The sequence below is a fragment of the Lissotriton vulgaris genome, chromosome 9 (genome assembly GCF_964263255.1).
Source record: "Lissotriton vulgaris chromosome 9, aLisVul1.2, whole genome shotgun sequence".
Lineage (NCBI taxonomy): Eukaryota > Metazoa > Chordata > Amphibia > Caudata > Salamandridae > Lissotriton > Lissotriton vulgaris.
Window position 1 is genome coordinate 1,244,242,978 of NC_141697.1, and position 19,682 is coordinate 1,244,262,659.

A 19,682-nucleotide genomic window follows, 5' to 3' on the forward strand; every position below is an offset into this window, starting at 1 on the left:
CCACAGCCATGAGACAACAAAATTCATGAAAGGAGGGGTGCCACACAGCCCCCTCCTGGAGCTATAGATGGCCCTGGGGACTGCCGCCCCCAGGTCTGGCTCCTGCTATGTCCTAGGGTGCTTTACTGCTCCTGCCAATCCACAGCAATCGCTTCACTTCCAGCAAGCGAGAGCAGCAGTCCCCAACAATTGTAACTGGGTGGCCTTGGTCATACCAGGGCCCCCAGAAGAGACGTGGGACCCCTGGCAATGGGGTCCCTGGGGCCTAAATCGACCGGGGTGTAGGGTCCCTCTCCCCTTATTTGCTTAAAAAATGTTTTTAATAAGGTCGAACCCCAGGGATGAGTTGCCTGTGACTGAAATGAACCCGGCCTACCTCCCTTTTAAAAAAGGCCTGGCCCCGGGGATGGGGTTCCTGAGGCTGAAATCAGTCCAGGGACTGGGGGCCAAACGTTCCCCCTCCACTAATGAATTAAGAAAAAGTGCCTCAGGAAACACAACTGGTTGGCGGATGAAGTTCCCTTGGCTGCAGAGGGTCCTTGGGGGCCAACAGTCCCTCCTGTTATTTCCAGTGAGTCCCACACAGCGGTATTGCTGAGAGGTCTTAGTAGGCCACGCCCCTTTCTCTACTACTCTGCAAAAGTGCCTCCTGACGTACAACTGGTTGGGGGATGAAGTTCCCTTGGCTGCAGAGGGTCCTTGGGGACCAACAGTCCCTCCTGTTATTTCCCACACAGCGGTATTGCTGAGAGGTCTTAGGAGGCCAGGCCCCTTTCTCTACTACTCTGCAAAAGTGCCTCCTGACGTACAACTGGTTGGGGGATGAAGTTCCCTTGGATACTGAGGGACCTTTTGGGCAAACAGTCCCTCCTGTTACTTCCCGTAAGTCCCATACATCGGGATTCCTGAGAGCTGGTTGGAAGCCAGCCCCCATTCTCCTTCACTCTGCAAATGCAACAACAAGTTATAAAACCATAGAAATTCACTGAAAAAACAAAGGTTACAAGGACGTTATAGTTAGGGTCAGATGTCCCTCGTACAAAACCAGAGAAATTCGGCAGTTATAGTTACAAAGTTAACTATAACTTACCCCCTGCAATACAGTTCTTATGACCTCACATATTACATCACTCATGACATGGTCAGAGACCTCACTCATGACACCTCAAAAGCATAAACTTTAAAACAGGCAGCACCAGCTCTCGCTAAGCCACTGCCAGTTCCACTGGCTTTACGGCACACAAAGGGGAGCAACGGCAATGTCACTACTAAGTAAAATGTATCAAGCCAGGAAAGCCCACTTTGCATGGCTCAATAAATCCAGAGTAACGCAAAGCGTTACTTTGCCCCAGAGACATTCATTAATTTTGCTGCATTTCCAGATTTATCATTACAGGTAGACCTGGGAGTCTGTCAAAATGCTACGCTTCCCCAGGTAAGGAGTAAAATGAGGAGGAATATTTTTATTTTTCCTTTGCGTGCTTTTCCCTCAAAACCCATCTATCAAAGCTTCTAGTGTCTTAAAGCGATCACAAATCTCTAGTTTCAAGCCTTTTTTTGAGCACTAGGCATTAAAACGTGTCAAATGTCTATTGAAGATTTTCAGTGAAGAAAAACGTATATTAGAGGTGGCTCCTCCATTTGAGAGGAGGAGCCTCGCCCCACAAAGAAAAGCCCCAAGCCAGAGCTGAAAAATAAAATGGTAAAAAAGTTGATTTAATACCATTTTATTTTCAGCCACCAACCCGTCCCGAACTGAGCATCAGGACGGGACGGGCCATTGCTGCTGAGTGGCAGCAGGGAGCTGTGTGCTCAAGTTCAAAATGTGCATGTTTCTTTGGCCGGCCAACTTGCGACAGCCAGCCAGACATGCGCATTTTAAACCTCTCTAATCTTAAAACAGCTGGGATAGAGTAAGCAAAAGCCTCCAGTGCTCTTGTGAGTGCTAAAAGAGGCCACTCCCACCTATCCTGCTGCTGTTCTCCTGATGAGAGCAGCGCCAGGATTGGCTTGAGAGTTTGGAGCCTGCCTGACCATCGAGGAAGACATTGCACTTGCAGGTAGGTGACTTTAATAAAAAAATATATATTTATTTACCCACCACCCTCCGGACATGTCAGCTGCCACTAACGTGTATCCATTTGTAACTCCTTGGCTATGTCCTCTGAACAACTTGTCAGATTGTCCTGTTCAAGCTCCAAACCCCCAGCCTTAACCTCTGAAGAGTTCCCAGCACTAGACTAGAGGAAAGTAGTGATGACAGTTTAAATGGAAGTTTGGTGTCATCTAGCATGTCTTTCCTTTCTATTGTTATTCATAATTCACTGCCATAATAGTGGTATATATTCATTCTCTTTTGAAATCTATTTGCACTTTGGTTTGAATCTTAGATCAGTTGATGGGATCCTCAAGGCCCTGATGTACTATAGGAGCTCTGTTTGCTGTACTTCAATAAACCCTTCCAGTCAATTTCATTTACAGGAGTTTATTTGGATGCTAAAAAATTGGCAATAAGAATGATTAGACCTGGACATAAGCACCCAGTAACTCTGGTTAACTCTGTCTCTGATGTTGATTGGAAAAAAATATTTAAAGGGGGTTTTCAACGCAAGGGGGCAAAAGCAAACATTTTGTACAAGAAAATCAAGGTCAAAGAGGGTTTTACGCAGTGTACCCCATGGTGGGAACTTTCTAAAATTTTAACAAAAATCAAAGACAATGGAATTATTTAACCCGCTGATGTCCTTTGGGCGTTCTCCAGCTGTGCTGACTAAAACAAATCTGAAAAGTTACGATTTCTCATTGATTTAAGATCTGTCAACAATGCCATCTGGGTAGAGGATTTTGTATTGCTGAGCACATGGATTGGGCTATTGGTTTTAGAGACAGGTACAACATGGATTTACTTATGGTTGCTCCCCTTCTGGAATAGTGGCTAAAAGACAATGGAAGGGAATGCTACTCAGATGGATTTGTGTTGATTGAGAAGTGTTATTTGAAGCCCTTGAACGTGGGGCTCACAACCCATCCCATGACTTCCATTACAGTCTCCTTAGTTACAGCATGGTGGACTGTCAAAGGAACTGGATGCATTTGCCTTTATTTCAGCAGTTAGCTGCCTAAACCCAGATTTCGATAGGATGGAAACTCACTATGTATAAGTGCATTTTGTCCGATAGTTTTTAGTTTGCTCTCAGATCCAATACATTTGTCTCACAATTTTTTCTACAGTTGATTTTTAGTCTCCCTGCCTATCAAACAAAACAATCATATGTGGTGCAGCCTTTATTTCAGATCATCCGGTTATCGCTTCAGTCTTTTCACTGAACATCAGGCCGCAGGAAGAGAAGCACGTATTAAAGAACAGCAATTCTAAGAAAAGAGCCTCAGGTGAGCAGGAACATGACAGCTTTGATGCCATGATGGCTGCCAGTGGGTTGGTGAGGCAGAGAGAGAAGAGCAGGGAGATTACTTATACTGACCATTATCTTTACAAAATGACCATTCTTCAACATCAAAACCTCATTTGTCATTGCCCTGTGCCCCATTACATTTTCAAGGTGTAAATAATTAAATATCTGACCAATGTTTTAACTTAATTAAAATAATTTTAAAACATAATTTAAATTAATATATAAAATACAGTTGTACTGCTTATGTTAAAGTTAGGGAATCATTGATTTTAATTAATGTAACACATCACAGCTTAAATGAATCAACTAAATAGAAGTAAACATATTTACCATTATTTGGGGAATGTGCTAGGGGTTGAGTTAGGGTTATTATTAGACTTAAATTATTATGTCCTTGTTCTTCTTCCTTTTGAAGGGTGAAAGTGGTAGTGGCAGGGAGAGAGAGAAAGGCAGAGTGAATATGAGAGCGGGAAATAGAGGATAAGAGATTAGCATGGAGAGATTGTGAGAGAACATGAAAATGAGAGATTAATAAATGAATAGCTCATGGCATAGACATGCTCATTTTTTCTGTTTTTTCTTTAAAGCAACGGATAATTCGCATGTCACATCTGCTTCATCAGTGAATATTAGCAACGAAAGAGAATCACCCCATCAAGAGCAGCAAGAGCATCTGGGTGAAAGAACAGGTAGGAGTAATGAGACATTAACGAGAGCATTTTGATTATATTAATAAACATTCTACTGATTGCAGCTGCAAGAAGTCTTGGGTTATTGGGTATAACCGATAGGTGGTTTGAGTAATCCACAGTGGCATCTCTTTGACTCACTCGTCTCACCATTAACTTTTACAATGACAATGTCATGGCCAATGTATGTGGACTGGACTACAAATGTAACACATTTATGAGCTCATGGGTTGCCGATGACCGGGGAAGGTTCCCACTTTGGGCTAATCTCTGTTGTGCCCGGGTTAGCAATTGTTTTATCTGAACCAATCTCATCCTCCTCACCATTTACCACAGTATCATGGTAAAGTGATGATTGAAGCAAGTCCCAGATCTCTGTACTGGGGTGAATGCATGACATTGTTCTGCATTCTGTCCATCAACTGTGGTTTTTGCATTTGTCACCCCAAGTGGGATGGGTATGCTCAGACTTGAGTCCCATGCTCTCCACACCACTGGAGTCAAGCTATCCTGGCTGAAGACGGCTGATAGCCAGAAACCGGTCCTAGGATGCTTTTTTCGGGTTTAGGGAAGACCTGGCTTGGCAGTTTGGCCTGGACTGTTCCCATGAGGCACAAGGTCAAGGCTAATATGCATATGGCCATGTCTGAACTGGGGTGGTGTGGAGTGCAAAAAAACGATGGATTTAGGCCCAGATCTATGTACTGGGGTGAATATATGACATTGGTCTGCATTCTGTCCATCAACTGTGGTTTTTGCATAAAGCAAGTCAAGCAACCTAGGTGTGTTTGGTCGAACTAAAAAATTGCTAAAAAAACTTCACCATTGTACTTAGAACTGGTTGAACTCATCCTCATTTGGTTGACTCGTACCTACGTCTGCACGTCACATTTCTGTCCGAGGTTCAGCTCACCTCTCGTAGCTATCCCTCAACTAATACCCAAGCACACTCTTGTTCTCTTTCATGCTCTTTCTATCTGCTCTCTCACATCACACGTCTTATTTTTCACTCTTTCACTTTGTTACTCTCACTTTTTGTGTTTCGCTCTTGTTAATTCTCTTATTCTTTTTTGTCTTTCTCTCACTATTTCTTCTCTCTCTTGCTCTCTTGTTTTCTGTCTTGAGGGTGATAGTGCGCTTTAGAAATTCAAATAACATTCTCTTCACCTCTTTTTCTTGACAGCGCCTCCTTTCCTCCATATTCCACAATCTTGTTAGTCACTCCAGGAAATAAATAGCCCTTTGTACCTCCTGGCCCTCTTTAGTAGATATGTTGACCACAAAGTAGGGGGTAATTTCCAGTCCGAGTAGATGCACCCAACAGATAACACCACCTGTACTAGTAGCCAGAATAGGCCTTCGAGTGCCCGTGTTTCGGTACCTTGACAGTGTGTGTTTGCTAAGTGTTCGTACACTATCCAGTGCCTCCGTTTTAAGACTGAACTGGCGCAATGTCACGTCCATAACTGACTTTCTTTGAGTGCTATGACATTTATTGTGTGTAAATGCGATACAGTAATGTGCCCAATCTCCACATTATGAGAAGGGGATGTCGTTCGGGTATGGGTCCCATTCACATTTCACTTGCTTCTCCAGACATGATTTAAAGCAGGTAAAACATCATAAAGGAGTTTATAACCGTATATTTACCCTACATTACATACCCTACTGATGTCTCACTGCTAAAGCGGGACCCCCTTAGTGTATCCCACTTCTGTGGAATGAGAGCATCTCTCCCAACCCTCTGGACAAGGTCCCAGATTCTCTTACACTGCGTAGTCGTTACTAAAACATAGTTTGTTTCCTTGCGGGTTAGAGGAAGCTTGTAGGCTACATGATTCATATGTGTATTAAACATGTCATTTACCTCCTACCAAGGGATAAAACATGGCTTGTGCTGTCACAAGCCTCACCTGGAAGTCTATTGATGGCATTATTGATTAGCTACATGTCCCCACTTGGTGAGAGTCCTCCCAGGATGGTGACACTAGCTGTAACAGATGTCCTAGCCCACCCAGAGGGTTGCTAGCCTGATATCACTTGCTGTAACAGATGTCCTAGCCCACCCTGAGGGTTGCTAGCCTGATATCACTTGCTGTAACAGATGTCCTAGCCCACCCAGAGGGTTGCTAGCCCGATATCACTTGCTGTAACAGATGTCCTAGCCCACCCTGAGGGTTGCTAGCCCGATATCACTTGCAGTAACAGATGTCCTAGCCCACCCAGAGGGTTGCTAGCCCAATATCACTTGCTGTAACAGCTGTTCTAGCCCACTCAGAGGGTGCTAGCCTGATATCACTTGCTGTAACAGATGTCCTAGCCCACCCAGAGGGTTGCTAGCCCGATATCACTTGCTGTAACAGATGTCCTGAGGGTTGCTAGTCCGATATCACTTGCTGTAACAGATGTCCTAGCCCACCCAGAGGGTTGCTTGCCCGATATCACTTGCTGTAACAGATGTCCTAGCCCACCCAGAGGGTTGCTAGTCCGATATCACTTGCTGTAACAGATGTCCTAGCCCACCCAGAGGGTTGCTAGCCCGATATCACTTGCTGTAACAGATGTCCTAGCCCACCCAGAGGGTTGCTAGCCCGATATCACTTGCTGTAACAGATGTCCTAGCCCACCCAGAGGGTTGCTTGCCCGATATCACTTGCTGTAACAGCTGTCCTAGCCCACCCAGAGGGTTGCTTGCCGATATCACTTGCTGTAACAGCTGTCCTAGCCCACCCAGAGGGTTGCTAGCCCGATACGACTTGCTGTAACAGATGTCCTAGCCCACCCAGAGGGTTGCTAGCCCGATATCACTTGCTGTAACAGATGTCCTAGCCCACCCAGAGGGTTGCTAGCCCGATATCACTTGCTGTAACAGATGTCCTAGCCCACCCAGAGGGTTGCTAGCCCGATATCACTTGCTGTAACAGATTTCCTGGCCCACCCAGAGGGTTGCTAGCCCGATATCACTTGCTGTAACAGATGTCCTGGCCCACTAAGAGGGTTGCTAGCCCGATATCACTTGCTGTAACAGATGTCCAAGCCCACCCAGAGGGTTGCTAGCCCAATATCACTTGCTGTAACAGATGTCCTAGCCCTCCCCGAGGGTTGCTAGCCCGATATCACTTGCTATAACAGATGTCCTAGCCCATCCTGAGGGATGCTAGCCCGATATCACTTGCTGTAACAGATGTCCTAGCCCACCCAGAGGGTTGCTAGCCCGATATCACTTGCTGTAAAAGATGTCCTGGTCCACTAAGAGGGTTGCTAGCCCAATATCACGTGCTGTAACAGATGTCCAAGCCCACCCAGAGGGTTGCTAGCCCGATATCACTTGCTGTAACAGATGTCCTGGCCCACTAAGAGGGTTGCTAGCCCGATATCACTTGCTGTAACAGATGTCCAAGCCCACCTAGAGGGTTGCTAGCCCGATATCACTTGCAGTAACAGATGTCCTGAGGGTTGCTAGCCCGATATCACTTGCAGTAACAGATGTCCTGAGGGTTGCTAGCCCAATATCACTTGCTGTAACAGATGTCCTAGCCCACTCAGTGGGTTGCTAGCCCGATATCACTTGCTGTAACAGATGTCCTAGCCCACCCAGAGGGTTGCTAGCCAGATATCACTTGCTGTAACAGATGTCCAAGCCCACCCAGAGGGTCGCTAGCCCGATATCACTTGCTGTAAAAGATGTCCTAGCCCACCCAGAGGGTTGCTTGCCCGATATCACTTGCTGTAACAGATGTCCTAGCCCACTCAGAGGGTTGCTAGCCCGATATAATTGCTGTAACAGATGTCCTAGCCCACTCAGAGGGTTGCTAGCCCGATATCACTTGCTGCAACAGATGTCCTAGCCCACCCAGAGGGTTGCTAGCCCGATATCACTTGCTGTAAAAGATGTCCTGGTCCACTAAGAGGGTTGCTAGCCCGATATCACGTGCTGTAACAGATGTCCAAGCCCACCCAGAGGGTTGCTAGCCCGATATCACTTGCTGTAACAGATGTCCTAGCCCACCCAGAGGGTTGCTAGCCCGATATCACTTGCTGTAACAGATGTCCTGAGGGTTGCTAGCCCGATATCACTTGCTGTAACAGATGTCCCAGACCAACCAGAGGGTTGCTAGCCCGATATCACTTGCTGTAACAGATATCCTAGCCCACCCAGAGGGTTGCTTGCCCGATATCACTTGCTGTAACAGATGTCCTAGCCCACCCAGAGGGTTGCTAGTCCGATATCACTTGCTGTAACAGATGTCCTAGCCCACCCAGAGGGTTGCTAGCCCAATATCACTTGCTGTAACAGATGTCCTAGCCCACCCAGAGGGTTGCTAGCCCGATATCACTTGCTGTAACAGATGTCCTAGCCCACCCAGAGGGTTGCTAGCCCGATATCACTTGCTGTAACAGGTGTCCTAGCCCACCCAGAGGGTTGCTAGCCCGATATCACTTGCTGTAACAGATGTCCTAGCCCACCCAGAGGGTTGCTTGCCCGATATCACTTGCTGTAACAGCTGTCCTAGCCCACCCAGAGGGTTGCTTGCCCGATATCACTTGCTGTAACAGCTGTCCTAGCCCACCCAGAGGGTTGCTAGCCCGATATCACTTGCTGTAACAGATGTCCTAGCCCACCCAGAGGTTTGCTAGCCCGATATCACTTGCTGTAACAGATGTCCTAGCCCACCCAGAGGGTTGCTAGCCCGATATCACTTGCTGTAACAATGTCCTAGCCCACCCAGAGGGTTGCTAGCCCGATATCACTTGCTGTAACAGATTTCCTGGCCCACCCAGAGGGTTGCTAGCCCGATATCACTTGCTGTAAATGATGTCCTGGCCCACTAAGAGGGTTGCTAGCCCGATATCACTTGCTGTAACAGATGTCCAAGCCCACCCAGAGGGTTGCTAGCCCAATATCACTTGCTGTAACAGATGTCCTAGCCCTCCCCGAGGGTTGCTAGCCCGATATCACTTGCTGTAACAGATGTCCTAGCCCATCCTGAGGGATGCTAGCCCGATATCACTTGCAGTAACAGATGTCCTAGCCCACCCAGAGGGTTGCTAGCCCGATATCACTTGCTGTAACAGATGTCCTAGCCCACCCAGAGGGTTGCTAGCCCGATATCACTTGCTGTAAAAGATATCCTGGTCCACTAAGAGGGTTGCTAGCCCAATATCACGTGCTGTAACAGATGTCCAAGCCCACCTAGAGGGTTGCTAGCCCGATATCACTTGCTGTAACAGATGTCCTGGCCCACTAAGAGGGTTGCTAGCCCGATATCACTTGCAGTAACAGATGTCCTGAGGGTTGCTAGCCCAATATCACTTGCTGTAACAGATGTCCTGAGTGTTGCTAGCCCGATATCACTTGCAGTAACAGATGTCCTGAGGGTTGCTAGCCCAATATCACTTGCTGTAACAGATGTCCTAGCCCACTCAGTGGGTTGCTAGCCCGATATCACTTGCTGTAACAGATGTCCTAGCCCACCCAGAGGGTTGCTAGCCAGATATCACTTGCTGTAACAGATGTCCAAGCCCACCCAGAGGGTCGCTAGCCCGATATCACTTGCTGTAAAAGATGTCCTAGCCCACCCAGAGGGTTGCTTGCCCGATATCACTTGCGTTAACAGATGTCCTAGCCCACTCAGAGGGTTGCTAGCCCGATATCACTTGCTGTAACAGATGTCCTAGTCCACCCTGAGAGTTGCTAGCCCGATATCACTTGCTGTAACAGATGTCCTAGCCCACCCTGAGGGTTGCTAACCCGATATCACTTGCTGTAACATATGTCCTAGCCCACCCAGAGCGTTGCTAGCTCGATATCACTTGCTGTAACAGATGCCCTAGCCCACCCAGAGGGTTGCTAGCCCAATATCACTTGCAGTAACAGATGTCCTAGCCCACCCAGAGGGTTGCTAGCCCGATATCACTTGCTGTAACAGATGCCCTAGCCCACCCAAAGGGTTGCTAGCCCGATATCACTTGCTGTAACAGATGTCCTGAGGGTTACTAGCCCGATATCACTTGCTGTAACAGATGTCCTAGCCCACCCTGAGGGTTGCTAACCCGATATCACTTGCTGTAGCATATGTCCTAGCCCACCCAGAGCGTTGCTAGCTCGATATCACTTGCTGTAACAGATGGCCTAGCCCACCCAGAGGGTTGCTAGCCCAATATCACTTGCAGTAACAGATGTCCTAGCCCACCCAAAGGGTTGCTAGCCCGATATCACTTGCTGTAACAGATGTCCTAGCCCACCCAGAGGGTTGCTAGCCCGATATCACTTGCTGTAACAGATGTCCTAGCCCACTCAGAGGGTTGCTAGCCCGATATCACTTGCTGTAACAGATGTCCTAGCCCACCCAGAGGGTTGCTAGCCCGATATCACGTGCTGTAACAGATGTCCTAGCCCACCCTGAGGGTTGCTAGCCCGATATCACTTGTTGTAACAGATGTCCTGAGGGTTGCTAGCCCGATATCACTTGCTGTAACAGATGTCCCAGCCCACCCTGAGGGTTGCTAGCCCGATATCACTTGCTGTAACAGATGTCCAAGCCCACCCTGAGGGTTGCTAGCCCGATATCACTTGCTGTAACAGATGTCCTAGCCCACCCAGAGGGTTGCTAGCCCGATATCACTTGCTGTAACAGATGTCCTAGCCCACCCAGAGGGTTGCTAGCCCGATATCACTTGCTGTAACAGATGTCCTAGCCCACCCAGAGGGTTGCTAGCCCGATATCACTTGCTGTAACAGATTTCCTGGCCCACCCAGAGGGTTGCTAGCCCGATATCACTTGCTGTAACAGATGTCCTGGCCCACTAAGAGGGTTGCTAGCCCGATATGACTTGCTGTAACAGATGTCCAAGCCCACCCAGAGGGTTGCTAGCCCAATATCACTTGCTGTAACAGATGTCCTAGCCCTCCCCGAGGGTTGCTAGCCCGATATCACTTGCTGTAACAGATGTCCTAGCCCATCCTGAGGGATGCTAGCCCGATATCACTTGCAGTAACAGATGTCCTAGCCCACCCAGAGGGTTGCTAGCCCGATATCACTTGCTGTAACAGATGTCCTAGCCCACCCAGAGGGTTGCTAGCCCGATATCACTTGCTGTAAAAGATATCCTGGTCCACTAAGAGGGTTGCTAGCCCAATATCACGTGCTGTAACAGATGTCCAAGCCCACCTAGAGGGTTGCTAGCCCGATATCACTTGCTGTAACAGATGTCCTGGCCCACTAAGAGGGTTGCTAGCCCGATATCACTTGCAGTAACAGATGTCCTGAGGGTTGCTAGCCCAATATCACTTGCTGTAACAGATGTCCTGAGTGTTGCTAGCCCGATATCACTTGCAGTAACAGATGTCCTGAGGGTTGCTAGCCCAATATCACTTGCTGTAACAGATGTCCTAGCCCACTCAGTGGGTTGCTAGCCCGATATCACTTGCTGTAACAGATGTCCTAGCCCACCCAGAGGGTTGCTAGCCAGATATCACTTGCTGTAACAGATGTCCAAGCCCACCCAGAGGGTCGCTAGCCCGATATCACTTGCTGTAAAAGATGTCCTAGCCCACCCAGAGGGTTGCTTGCCCGATATCACTTGCTGTAACAGATGTCCTAGCCCACTCAGAGGGTTGCTAGCCCGATATCACTTGCTGTAACAGATGTCCTAGTCCACCCTGAGAGTTGCTAGCCCGATATCACTTGCTGTAACAGATGTCCTAGCCCACCCTGAGGGTTGCTAACCCGATATCACTTGCTGTAACATATGTCCTAGCCCACCCAGAGCGTTGCTAGCTCGATATCACTTGCTGTAACAGATGCCCTAGCCCACCCAGAGGGTTGCTAGCCCAATATCACTTGCAGTAACAGATGTCCTAGCCCACCCAGAGGGTTGCTAGCCCGATATCACTTGCTGTAACAGATGCCCTAGCCCACCCAAAGGGTTGCTAGCCCGATATCACTTGCTGTAACAGATGTCCTAGCCCACTCAGAGGGTTGCTAGCCCGATATCACTTGCTGTAACAGATGTCCTAGCCCACTCAGAGGGTTGCTAGCCCGATATCACTTGCTGTAACAGATGTCCTGAGGGTTGCTAACCCGATATCACTTGCTGTAACAGATGTCCTAGCCCACCTTGAGGGTTGCTAGCCCGATATCACTTGCTGTAACAGATATCCTAGCCCACCCTGAGGGTTACTAGCCCGATATCACTTGCTGTAACAGATGTCTTAGCCCACCCTGAGGGTTGCTAACCCGATATCACTTGCTGTAGCATATGTCCTAGCCCACCCAGAGCGTTGCTAGCTCGATATCACTTGCTGTAACAGATGGCCTAGCCCACCCAGAGGGTTGCTAGCCCAATATCACTTGCAGTAACAGATGTCCTAGCCCACCCAAAGGGTTGCTAGCCCGATATCACTTGCTGTAACAGATGTCCTAGCCCACCCAGAGGGTTGCTAGCCCGATATCACTTGCTGTAACAGATGTCCTAGCCCACTCAGAGGGTTGCTAGCCCGATATCACTTGCTGTAACAGATGTCCTAGCCCACCCAGAGGGTTGCTAGCCCGATATCACGTGGTGTAACAGATGTCCTAGCCCACCCTGAGGGTTGCTAGCCCGATATCACTTGCTGTAACAGATGTCCTAGCCCACCCTGAGGGTTGCTAGCCCCATATCACTTGCTGTAACAGATGTCCTAGCCCACCCTGAGGGTTGCTAGCCCGATATCACTTGCTGTAACAATATGTCCTGAGGGTTGCTAGCCCGATATCACTTGCTGTAACAGATGTTCCAGCCCACCCAGAGGGTTGCTAGCCCAATATCACTTGCTGTAACAGATGTCCTAGCTCACCCAGAGGGTTGCTAGCCCGATATCACTTGCTGTAACAGATGTCCCAGCCCACCCAGAGGGTTGCTAGCCCGATATCACTTGCTGTAACAGATGTCCTAGCCCACCCAGAGGGTTGCTAGCCCGATATCACTTGCTGTAACAGATGTCCTAGCCCACCCTGAGGGTTGCTAGCCCGATATCACTTGCTGTAACAGATGTCCTAGCCCACCCTGAGGGTTGCTAGCCCGATATCACTTGCTGTAACAGATGTCCTAGCCCACCCAGAGGGTTGCTAGCCCGATATCACTTGTTGTAACAGATGTCCTGAGGGTTGCTTGCCCGATATCACTTGCTGTAACAGATGTCCTAGCCCACCCAGAGGGTTGCTAGCCCGATATCACTTGCTGTAACAGATGTCCAAGCCCACCCTGAGGGTTGCTAGCCCGATATTACTTGCTGTAACAGATGTCCTAGCCCACCCAGAGGGTTGCTTGCCCGATATCACTTGCTGTAACAGATGTCCTAGCCCACCCAGAGGGTTGCTAGCCCGATATCACTTGCTGTAACAGATGTCCTAGCCCACCCTGAGGGTTGCTAGCCCGATATCATGTAAAGAACCTGACATGCAGGTCACTAACTTCCCCTTCCATCTCTGTCACTCAGTGCTGTCATTCAAACCCAGGGTCACTGGGGAGGAGTGGGGGAGGCGTCCCACTGTGATGCAGTCCTAATGGGGTGATGGGGGGGGGGGGCAGACTTCCCATGATCGCATGGTCCTACTTCGGTGGTGGGCGTGAGGCCTCCCAGAGTAACTCAGTCCCTCTGAAAAGATCGAAGTGCAGCCCCCGGCTTTCTTCTGCCAGAGGGCTTCCTTGTCCATGTCTTGGATGCCCTAAAACATGACCAAGTCGTGGCAGCGTGTGGGAACTTCCCATTTGAACCTTTGCTTGATGGAACATCCCATGAGGTGGAACTGTGGCAGCTCCTTCTCTCTCTCTCTCGAGGCAAAATCCATTAATAAATGATCAGTTGTTTGAGGTTCTAAGCACTTTGAGTAATATGTGCTATTATCTATTGTCATGCTGCTCCATTCACTGATCTCTGAAGGATGCAAGCTTAAGTTGGCCTTGCCTGAATTTAAGCTCATGACCCCTAGCTCACTGCAGATGTCGGTGCTAAACTTGCGAAACCACTTTGCTCTAACATCGAGCTGGCCAATCACGCAGAAAATCAGCCATCCAGGCAGCCCCTCCAGATCCAGTTAAAATGCCATACAATTGTCATTCCATAATTTTTTTTCTTCATCTATTTAAAAAGCCACTGAGTGGCCAGGCTGCTGTATGATATAATAACTAGGCCAGTGGTGACTAGATTGAACATTACTGCCGTATGGTGAGCGACAGCGTGTATCTGTGGGTGGAAGCTTACAGTGCGGTGTAACGGGAACATAACAGACACCATCGTTCACATAGTTCACCCATTGATTGCAGTCTGTTTAAAAACATCACTTCAATGCTTTGTTTTTCTGAGCAACTACAATACACCACTACATTCAGTTTAAAAAGCTATATTTGTGGCATGCTTAAACATCACAGAAATTATAGCACACCACTTATCATAATATTAACAGTTTTTCTCATTCTCTAAAAGCACAAAAACAATCAACAAGGCTCTTTAGAAGTTTCTTCTTATTTAATTTGTTTCCAACTCCAATCCATGCCAACGCGTTTCGCCGAGGTTACTGTTAACCCATCGGGGCTCCATTGTATGTGCATGGGCTCTGGCTCCATTGTATGTGCATGGGCTCTGGCTCCATTGTATGTGCATGGGCTCTGGCTCCATTGTATGTGCATGGGCTCTGGGTCCATTGTATGTGCATGGACTCTGGCTCCATTGTATGTGCATGGGCTCTGGCTCCATCGTATGTGCATGGGCTCCGGCTCCATTGTATGCGCATGGGCTCTGGCTCCATTGTATGTGCATGGGCTCCGGCTCCATTGTATGCGCATGGCCTCTGGCTTCATTGTATGTGCATGGGCTCTGGCTCCATTGTATGTGCATGGGCTCTGGCTCCATTGTAAGTGCATGGGCTCTGGCTCCATTGTAAGTGCATGGGCTCTGGCTCCATTGTATGTGAATGGGCTCTGGCTCCATTGTTTGTGCATGGGCTCTGGCTCCAATGTATGCGCATGGGCTCTGGCTCCATTGTATGTGCATGGGCTCCGGTTCCATTGTATGCGCATGGGCTCTGGCTCCATTGTATGTGCATGGGCTCTGGCTCCATTGTATGTGCATGGGCTCCGGTTCCATTGTATGCGCATGGGCTCTGGCTCCATTGTATGTGCATGGGCTCTGGCTCCATTGTATGTGCATGGGCTCTGGCTCCATTGTATGTGCATGGGCTCCGGCTCCATTGTATGCGCATGGGCTCTGGCTTCATTGTATGCGCATGGGCTCTGGCTTCATTGTATGTGCATGGGCTCTGGCTCCATTGTAAGTGCATGGGCTCTGGCTCCATTGTATGTGCATGGGCTTTGGCTCCATTGTATGTGCATGGGCTCTGGCTCCATTGTATGTGCATGGGCTCTGGCTCCATCGTATGTGCATGGGCTCCGGCTCCATTGTATGCGCATGGGCTCTGGCTCCATTGTATGTGCATGGGCTCCGGCTCCATTGTATGTGCATGGGCTCTGGCTTCATTGTATGTGCATGGGCTCTGGCTCCATTGTATGTGCATGGGCTCTGGCTCCATTGTAAGTGCATGGGCTCTGGCTCCATTATAAGTGCATGGGCTCTGGCTCCATTGTAAGTGCATGGGCTCTGGCTCCATTGTAAGTGCATGGGCTCTGGCTCCATTGTAAGTGCATGGGCTCTGGCTCCATTGTATGTGCATGGGCTCTGGCTCCATTGTATGTGCATGGGCTCTGGCTCCAATGTATGCGCATGGGCTCTGGCTCCATTATATGTGCATGGGCTCCGGTTCCATTGTATGCGCATGGGCTCTGGCTCCATTGTATGTGCATGGGCTCTGGCTCCATTGTATGTGCATGGGCTCCGGTTCCATTGTATGCGCATGGGCTCTGGCTACATTGTATGTGCATGGGCTCTGGCTCCATTGTATGTGCATGGGCTCTGGCTCCATTGTATGCGCATGGGCTCCGGCTCCATTGTAAGCGCATGGGCTCCGGCTCCATTGTAAGCGCATGGGCTCCGGCTCCATTGTATGTGCATGGGGTCTGGCTCCATTGTTAGATTGTTTTTCTCCATCATCAGGTTGAGACGTGTATCACGCACGTCCCTGACTTGACATCTTGGACATCATTGCTCCAGGTTTGTTCTCTCTACTCCTGTTGCAGAGAAGATTTCTACATCGACATTTGCTCTCTCTCCTTCCACAACGTGCTTTGGAGACTGTAATCAAGACCAGGTCCCTGGCCCTTGGTAAACTTCACCCTCCCTTATCATCCCCACAAACACCCCGCCACTCTGAGCTTCGCTACCGTCTGTAGCAACTCCAGACAATGAAGAGGGGTAGAGGGTGATGAAACTGACGCTCCATTGTATGTGCATGGGCTCTGGCTCCATTGTATGTGCATGTGCTCTGGCTCCATTGTAAGTGCATGGGCTCTGGCTCCATTGTATACGTATGGGCTCCGGCTTCATTGTGTGCGCATGGGCTCTATCTCCATTGTATGTGCATGTGCATGGGCTCTGGCTCCATTGTATGCGCATGGGCTCTGGCTCCATTGTATGCGCATGGGCTCTGGCTCCATTGTATGCGCATGGGCTCTGGCTCCATTGTATGTGCATGGGCTCTGGCTCCATTGTATGTGCATGGGCTCTATCTCCATTGTATACGTATGGGCTCTGGCTCCATTGTATACGTATGGGCTCTGGCTCCATTGTATGCGCATGGGCTCTGGCTCCATTGTATGCGCATGGGCTCTGGCTCCATTGTATGCGCATGGGCTCTGGCTCCATTGTATGCTCATGGGCTCCGGCTCCATTGTATGCACATGGGTTCTGGCTCCATTGGATGTGCCTGGGCTCCGGCTCCATTGTATACGTATGGGCTCTGGCTCCATTGTATGCGCATGGGCTCTGGCTCCATTGTATGCGCATGGGCTCTATCTCCATTGTATACGTATGGGCTCTGGCTCCATTGTATGCGCATGGGCTCTGGCTACATTGTATGCGCATGGGCTCTGGCTCCATTGTATGCGCATGGGCTCTGGCTCCATTGTATGCTCATGGGCTCCGGCTCCATTGTATGCGCATGGGTTCTGGCTCCATTGGATGTGCTTGGGCTCCGGCTCCATTGTATGCGCATGGGCTCTGGCTCCATTGTATGCGCATGGGCTCTGGCTCCATTGTATGCGCATGGGCTCTGGCTCCATTGTATGCGCATGGGCTCTGGCTCCATTGTATGCACATGGGCTCTATCTCCATTGTATACGTATGAGCTCTGGCTCCATTGTATGCGCATGGGCTCTGGCTCCATTGTATGCGCATGGGCTCTGGCTCCATTGTATGTGCATGGGCTCTGGCTCCATTGTATGTGCATGGGCTCTATCTCCATTGTATACGTATGAGCTCTGGCTCCATTGTATGCGCATGGGCTCTGGCTCCATTGTATGCGCATGGGCTCTGGCTCCATTGTATGCGCATGGGCTCTGGCTCCATTGTATGCGCATGGGCTCTGGCTCCATTGTATGCGCATGGGCTCTGGCTCCATTGTATGCTCATGGGCTCCGGCTCCATTGTATGCACATGGGCTCCGGCTCCATTGTATACGTATTTAGCTCCATTGTATGCGCATGGGCTCTGGCTCCATTGTATGCGCATGGGCTCTATCTCCATTGTATACGTACGGGCTCTGGCTCCATTGTATGCGCATGGGCTCTGGCTCCATTGTATGCGCATGGGCTCTGGCTCCATTGTATGCGCATGGGCTCTGGCTCCATTGTATGCGCATGGGCTCTGGCTCCATTGTATGCTCATAGGCTCCGGCTCCATTGTATGCGCATGGGTTCTGGCTCCATTGGATGTGTTTGGGTTCCGGCTCCATTGTATGCGCATGGGCTCTGGCTCCATTGTATGCGCATGGGCTCTGGCTCCATTGGATGCGCATGGGCTCTGGCTCCATTGTATGCGCATGGGCGTTGGATCCATTGTATGCTCATGGGCTCCGGCTCCATTGTATGTGCATGGGTTCTGGCTCCATTGTATGTGCATGGGTTCTGGCTCCATTGGATGTGCTTGGGCTCCGGCTCCATTGTATGTGCATTGGCTCTGGCTCCATTGTATGCGCATTGGCTCTGGCTCCATTGTATGCGCATGGGCTCCGGCTCCATTGTATGCTCATGGGCTCCGGCTCCATTGTATGCTCATGGGCTCCGGCTCCATTGTATGCTCATGGGCTCCGGCTCCATTGTATGCGCATGGGCTCCGGCTCGATTGTATGCGCATGGGCTCTGGCTCCATTGTATGCGCATGGGCTCTGGCTCCATTGTATGCTCATGGGCTCTGGCTCCATTGTATGTGCATTGGCTCTGGCTCCATTATATGCGCATGGGCTCCAGCTCCATTGTAAGCGCATGGGCTCCGGCTCCATTGTATGTGCATGGGATCTGGCTCCATTGTTAGATTGTTTTTCTCCATCATCAGGTTGAGACGTGTATCACGCACGTCCCTGACTTGACATCTTGGACATCATTGCTCCAGGTCTGTTCTCTCTACTCCTGTTGCAGAGAAGATTTCTACATCGACATTTGCTCTCTCTCCTTCCACAACGTGCTTTGGAGACTGTAATCAAGACCAGGTCCCTGGCCCTTGGTAAACTTCACCCTCCCTTATCATCCCCACAAACACCCCGCCACTCTGAGCTTCGCTACCGTCTGTAGCAACTCCAGACAATGAAGAGGGGTAGAGGGTGATGAAACTGACGCCCTGAAGAAAATGCCCTCAGTGCAACGTGCAATACGCTTGGGCTGACCTCCTCATGGTTTGTAACCTGGTCTCTTCCTAGAACACCACAACACTTTGTGCTCCATCTGCCTTGTGATCAGGTTCAAGAAGACCCTTCAGCAGCAAAGAGGTAGATACTGGCCCACCTCAAGATATAGCAATCCAGGAAGGGGACACCAGATATCTTTGGCAAAATAGACACAGCCAGAGTAGAAGTAAAAGTTGAGCTTCCGCCCTCAGATTCCTTGTACATCATAGCCCATATACCCCTAGACTCCTTAGTGGTCTCTCCCGCCCATAAGTGAGCCACTGCTCAAGCTACAGGAACCGCTCCCCGCCACACAAATAGAGCAAGCACGTCGACTCTGCTGGTACAAGGGTGGAATGTGGTGCTGCCACATTCTGCTGCATCTCCAGTGCAGCTGGCCTTCTCGCATACTCTGATGGGGCCCAATGGGAGGAAACGGGGAGCCTACTTCACCATCTCCATCACAAATACAAAAAGAGTGGGATGAAATTGTACAGGAGGACAAGCTGATATACAACGCCACCATACATTGTGCCCTAGACGCTGCTGATATGGTGGCCAAAGGAGTATATACCTCTGTCATTTTACACTGACACTCCTGGATTCCTATAGCTAACTTCAAGCCAGCAGTCCAGTAACATCTCATCAACCTGCCCTTTGACATAGAACACCTCTTTGGCCCGCAGGTTGATGAGATGTTGGAAAAGATAAATGACACAATGCCAAAATCAAGGGTGCCTTTCAAACCCAAACAGGTAGGGGCTCCT

At 49.5% G+C, this 19,682-nt stretch overlaps 1 protein-coding gene across 1 annotated transcript in view; it reads left to right on the forward strand.

The window, feature by feature from the left end:
- LOC147693179 (uncharacterized) overlaps positions 1-19,682 on the forward strand; it is a 708,628-nt gene that overhangs the window by 371,868 nt on the left and 317,078 nt on the right. Inside the window, 2 exon segments of the mRNA XM_086939582.1 lie at positions 3,283-3,390; positions 4,001-4,102. Coding sequence (XP_086795708.1) covers positions 3,283-3,390; positions 4,001-4,102 — 210 coding nt within the window.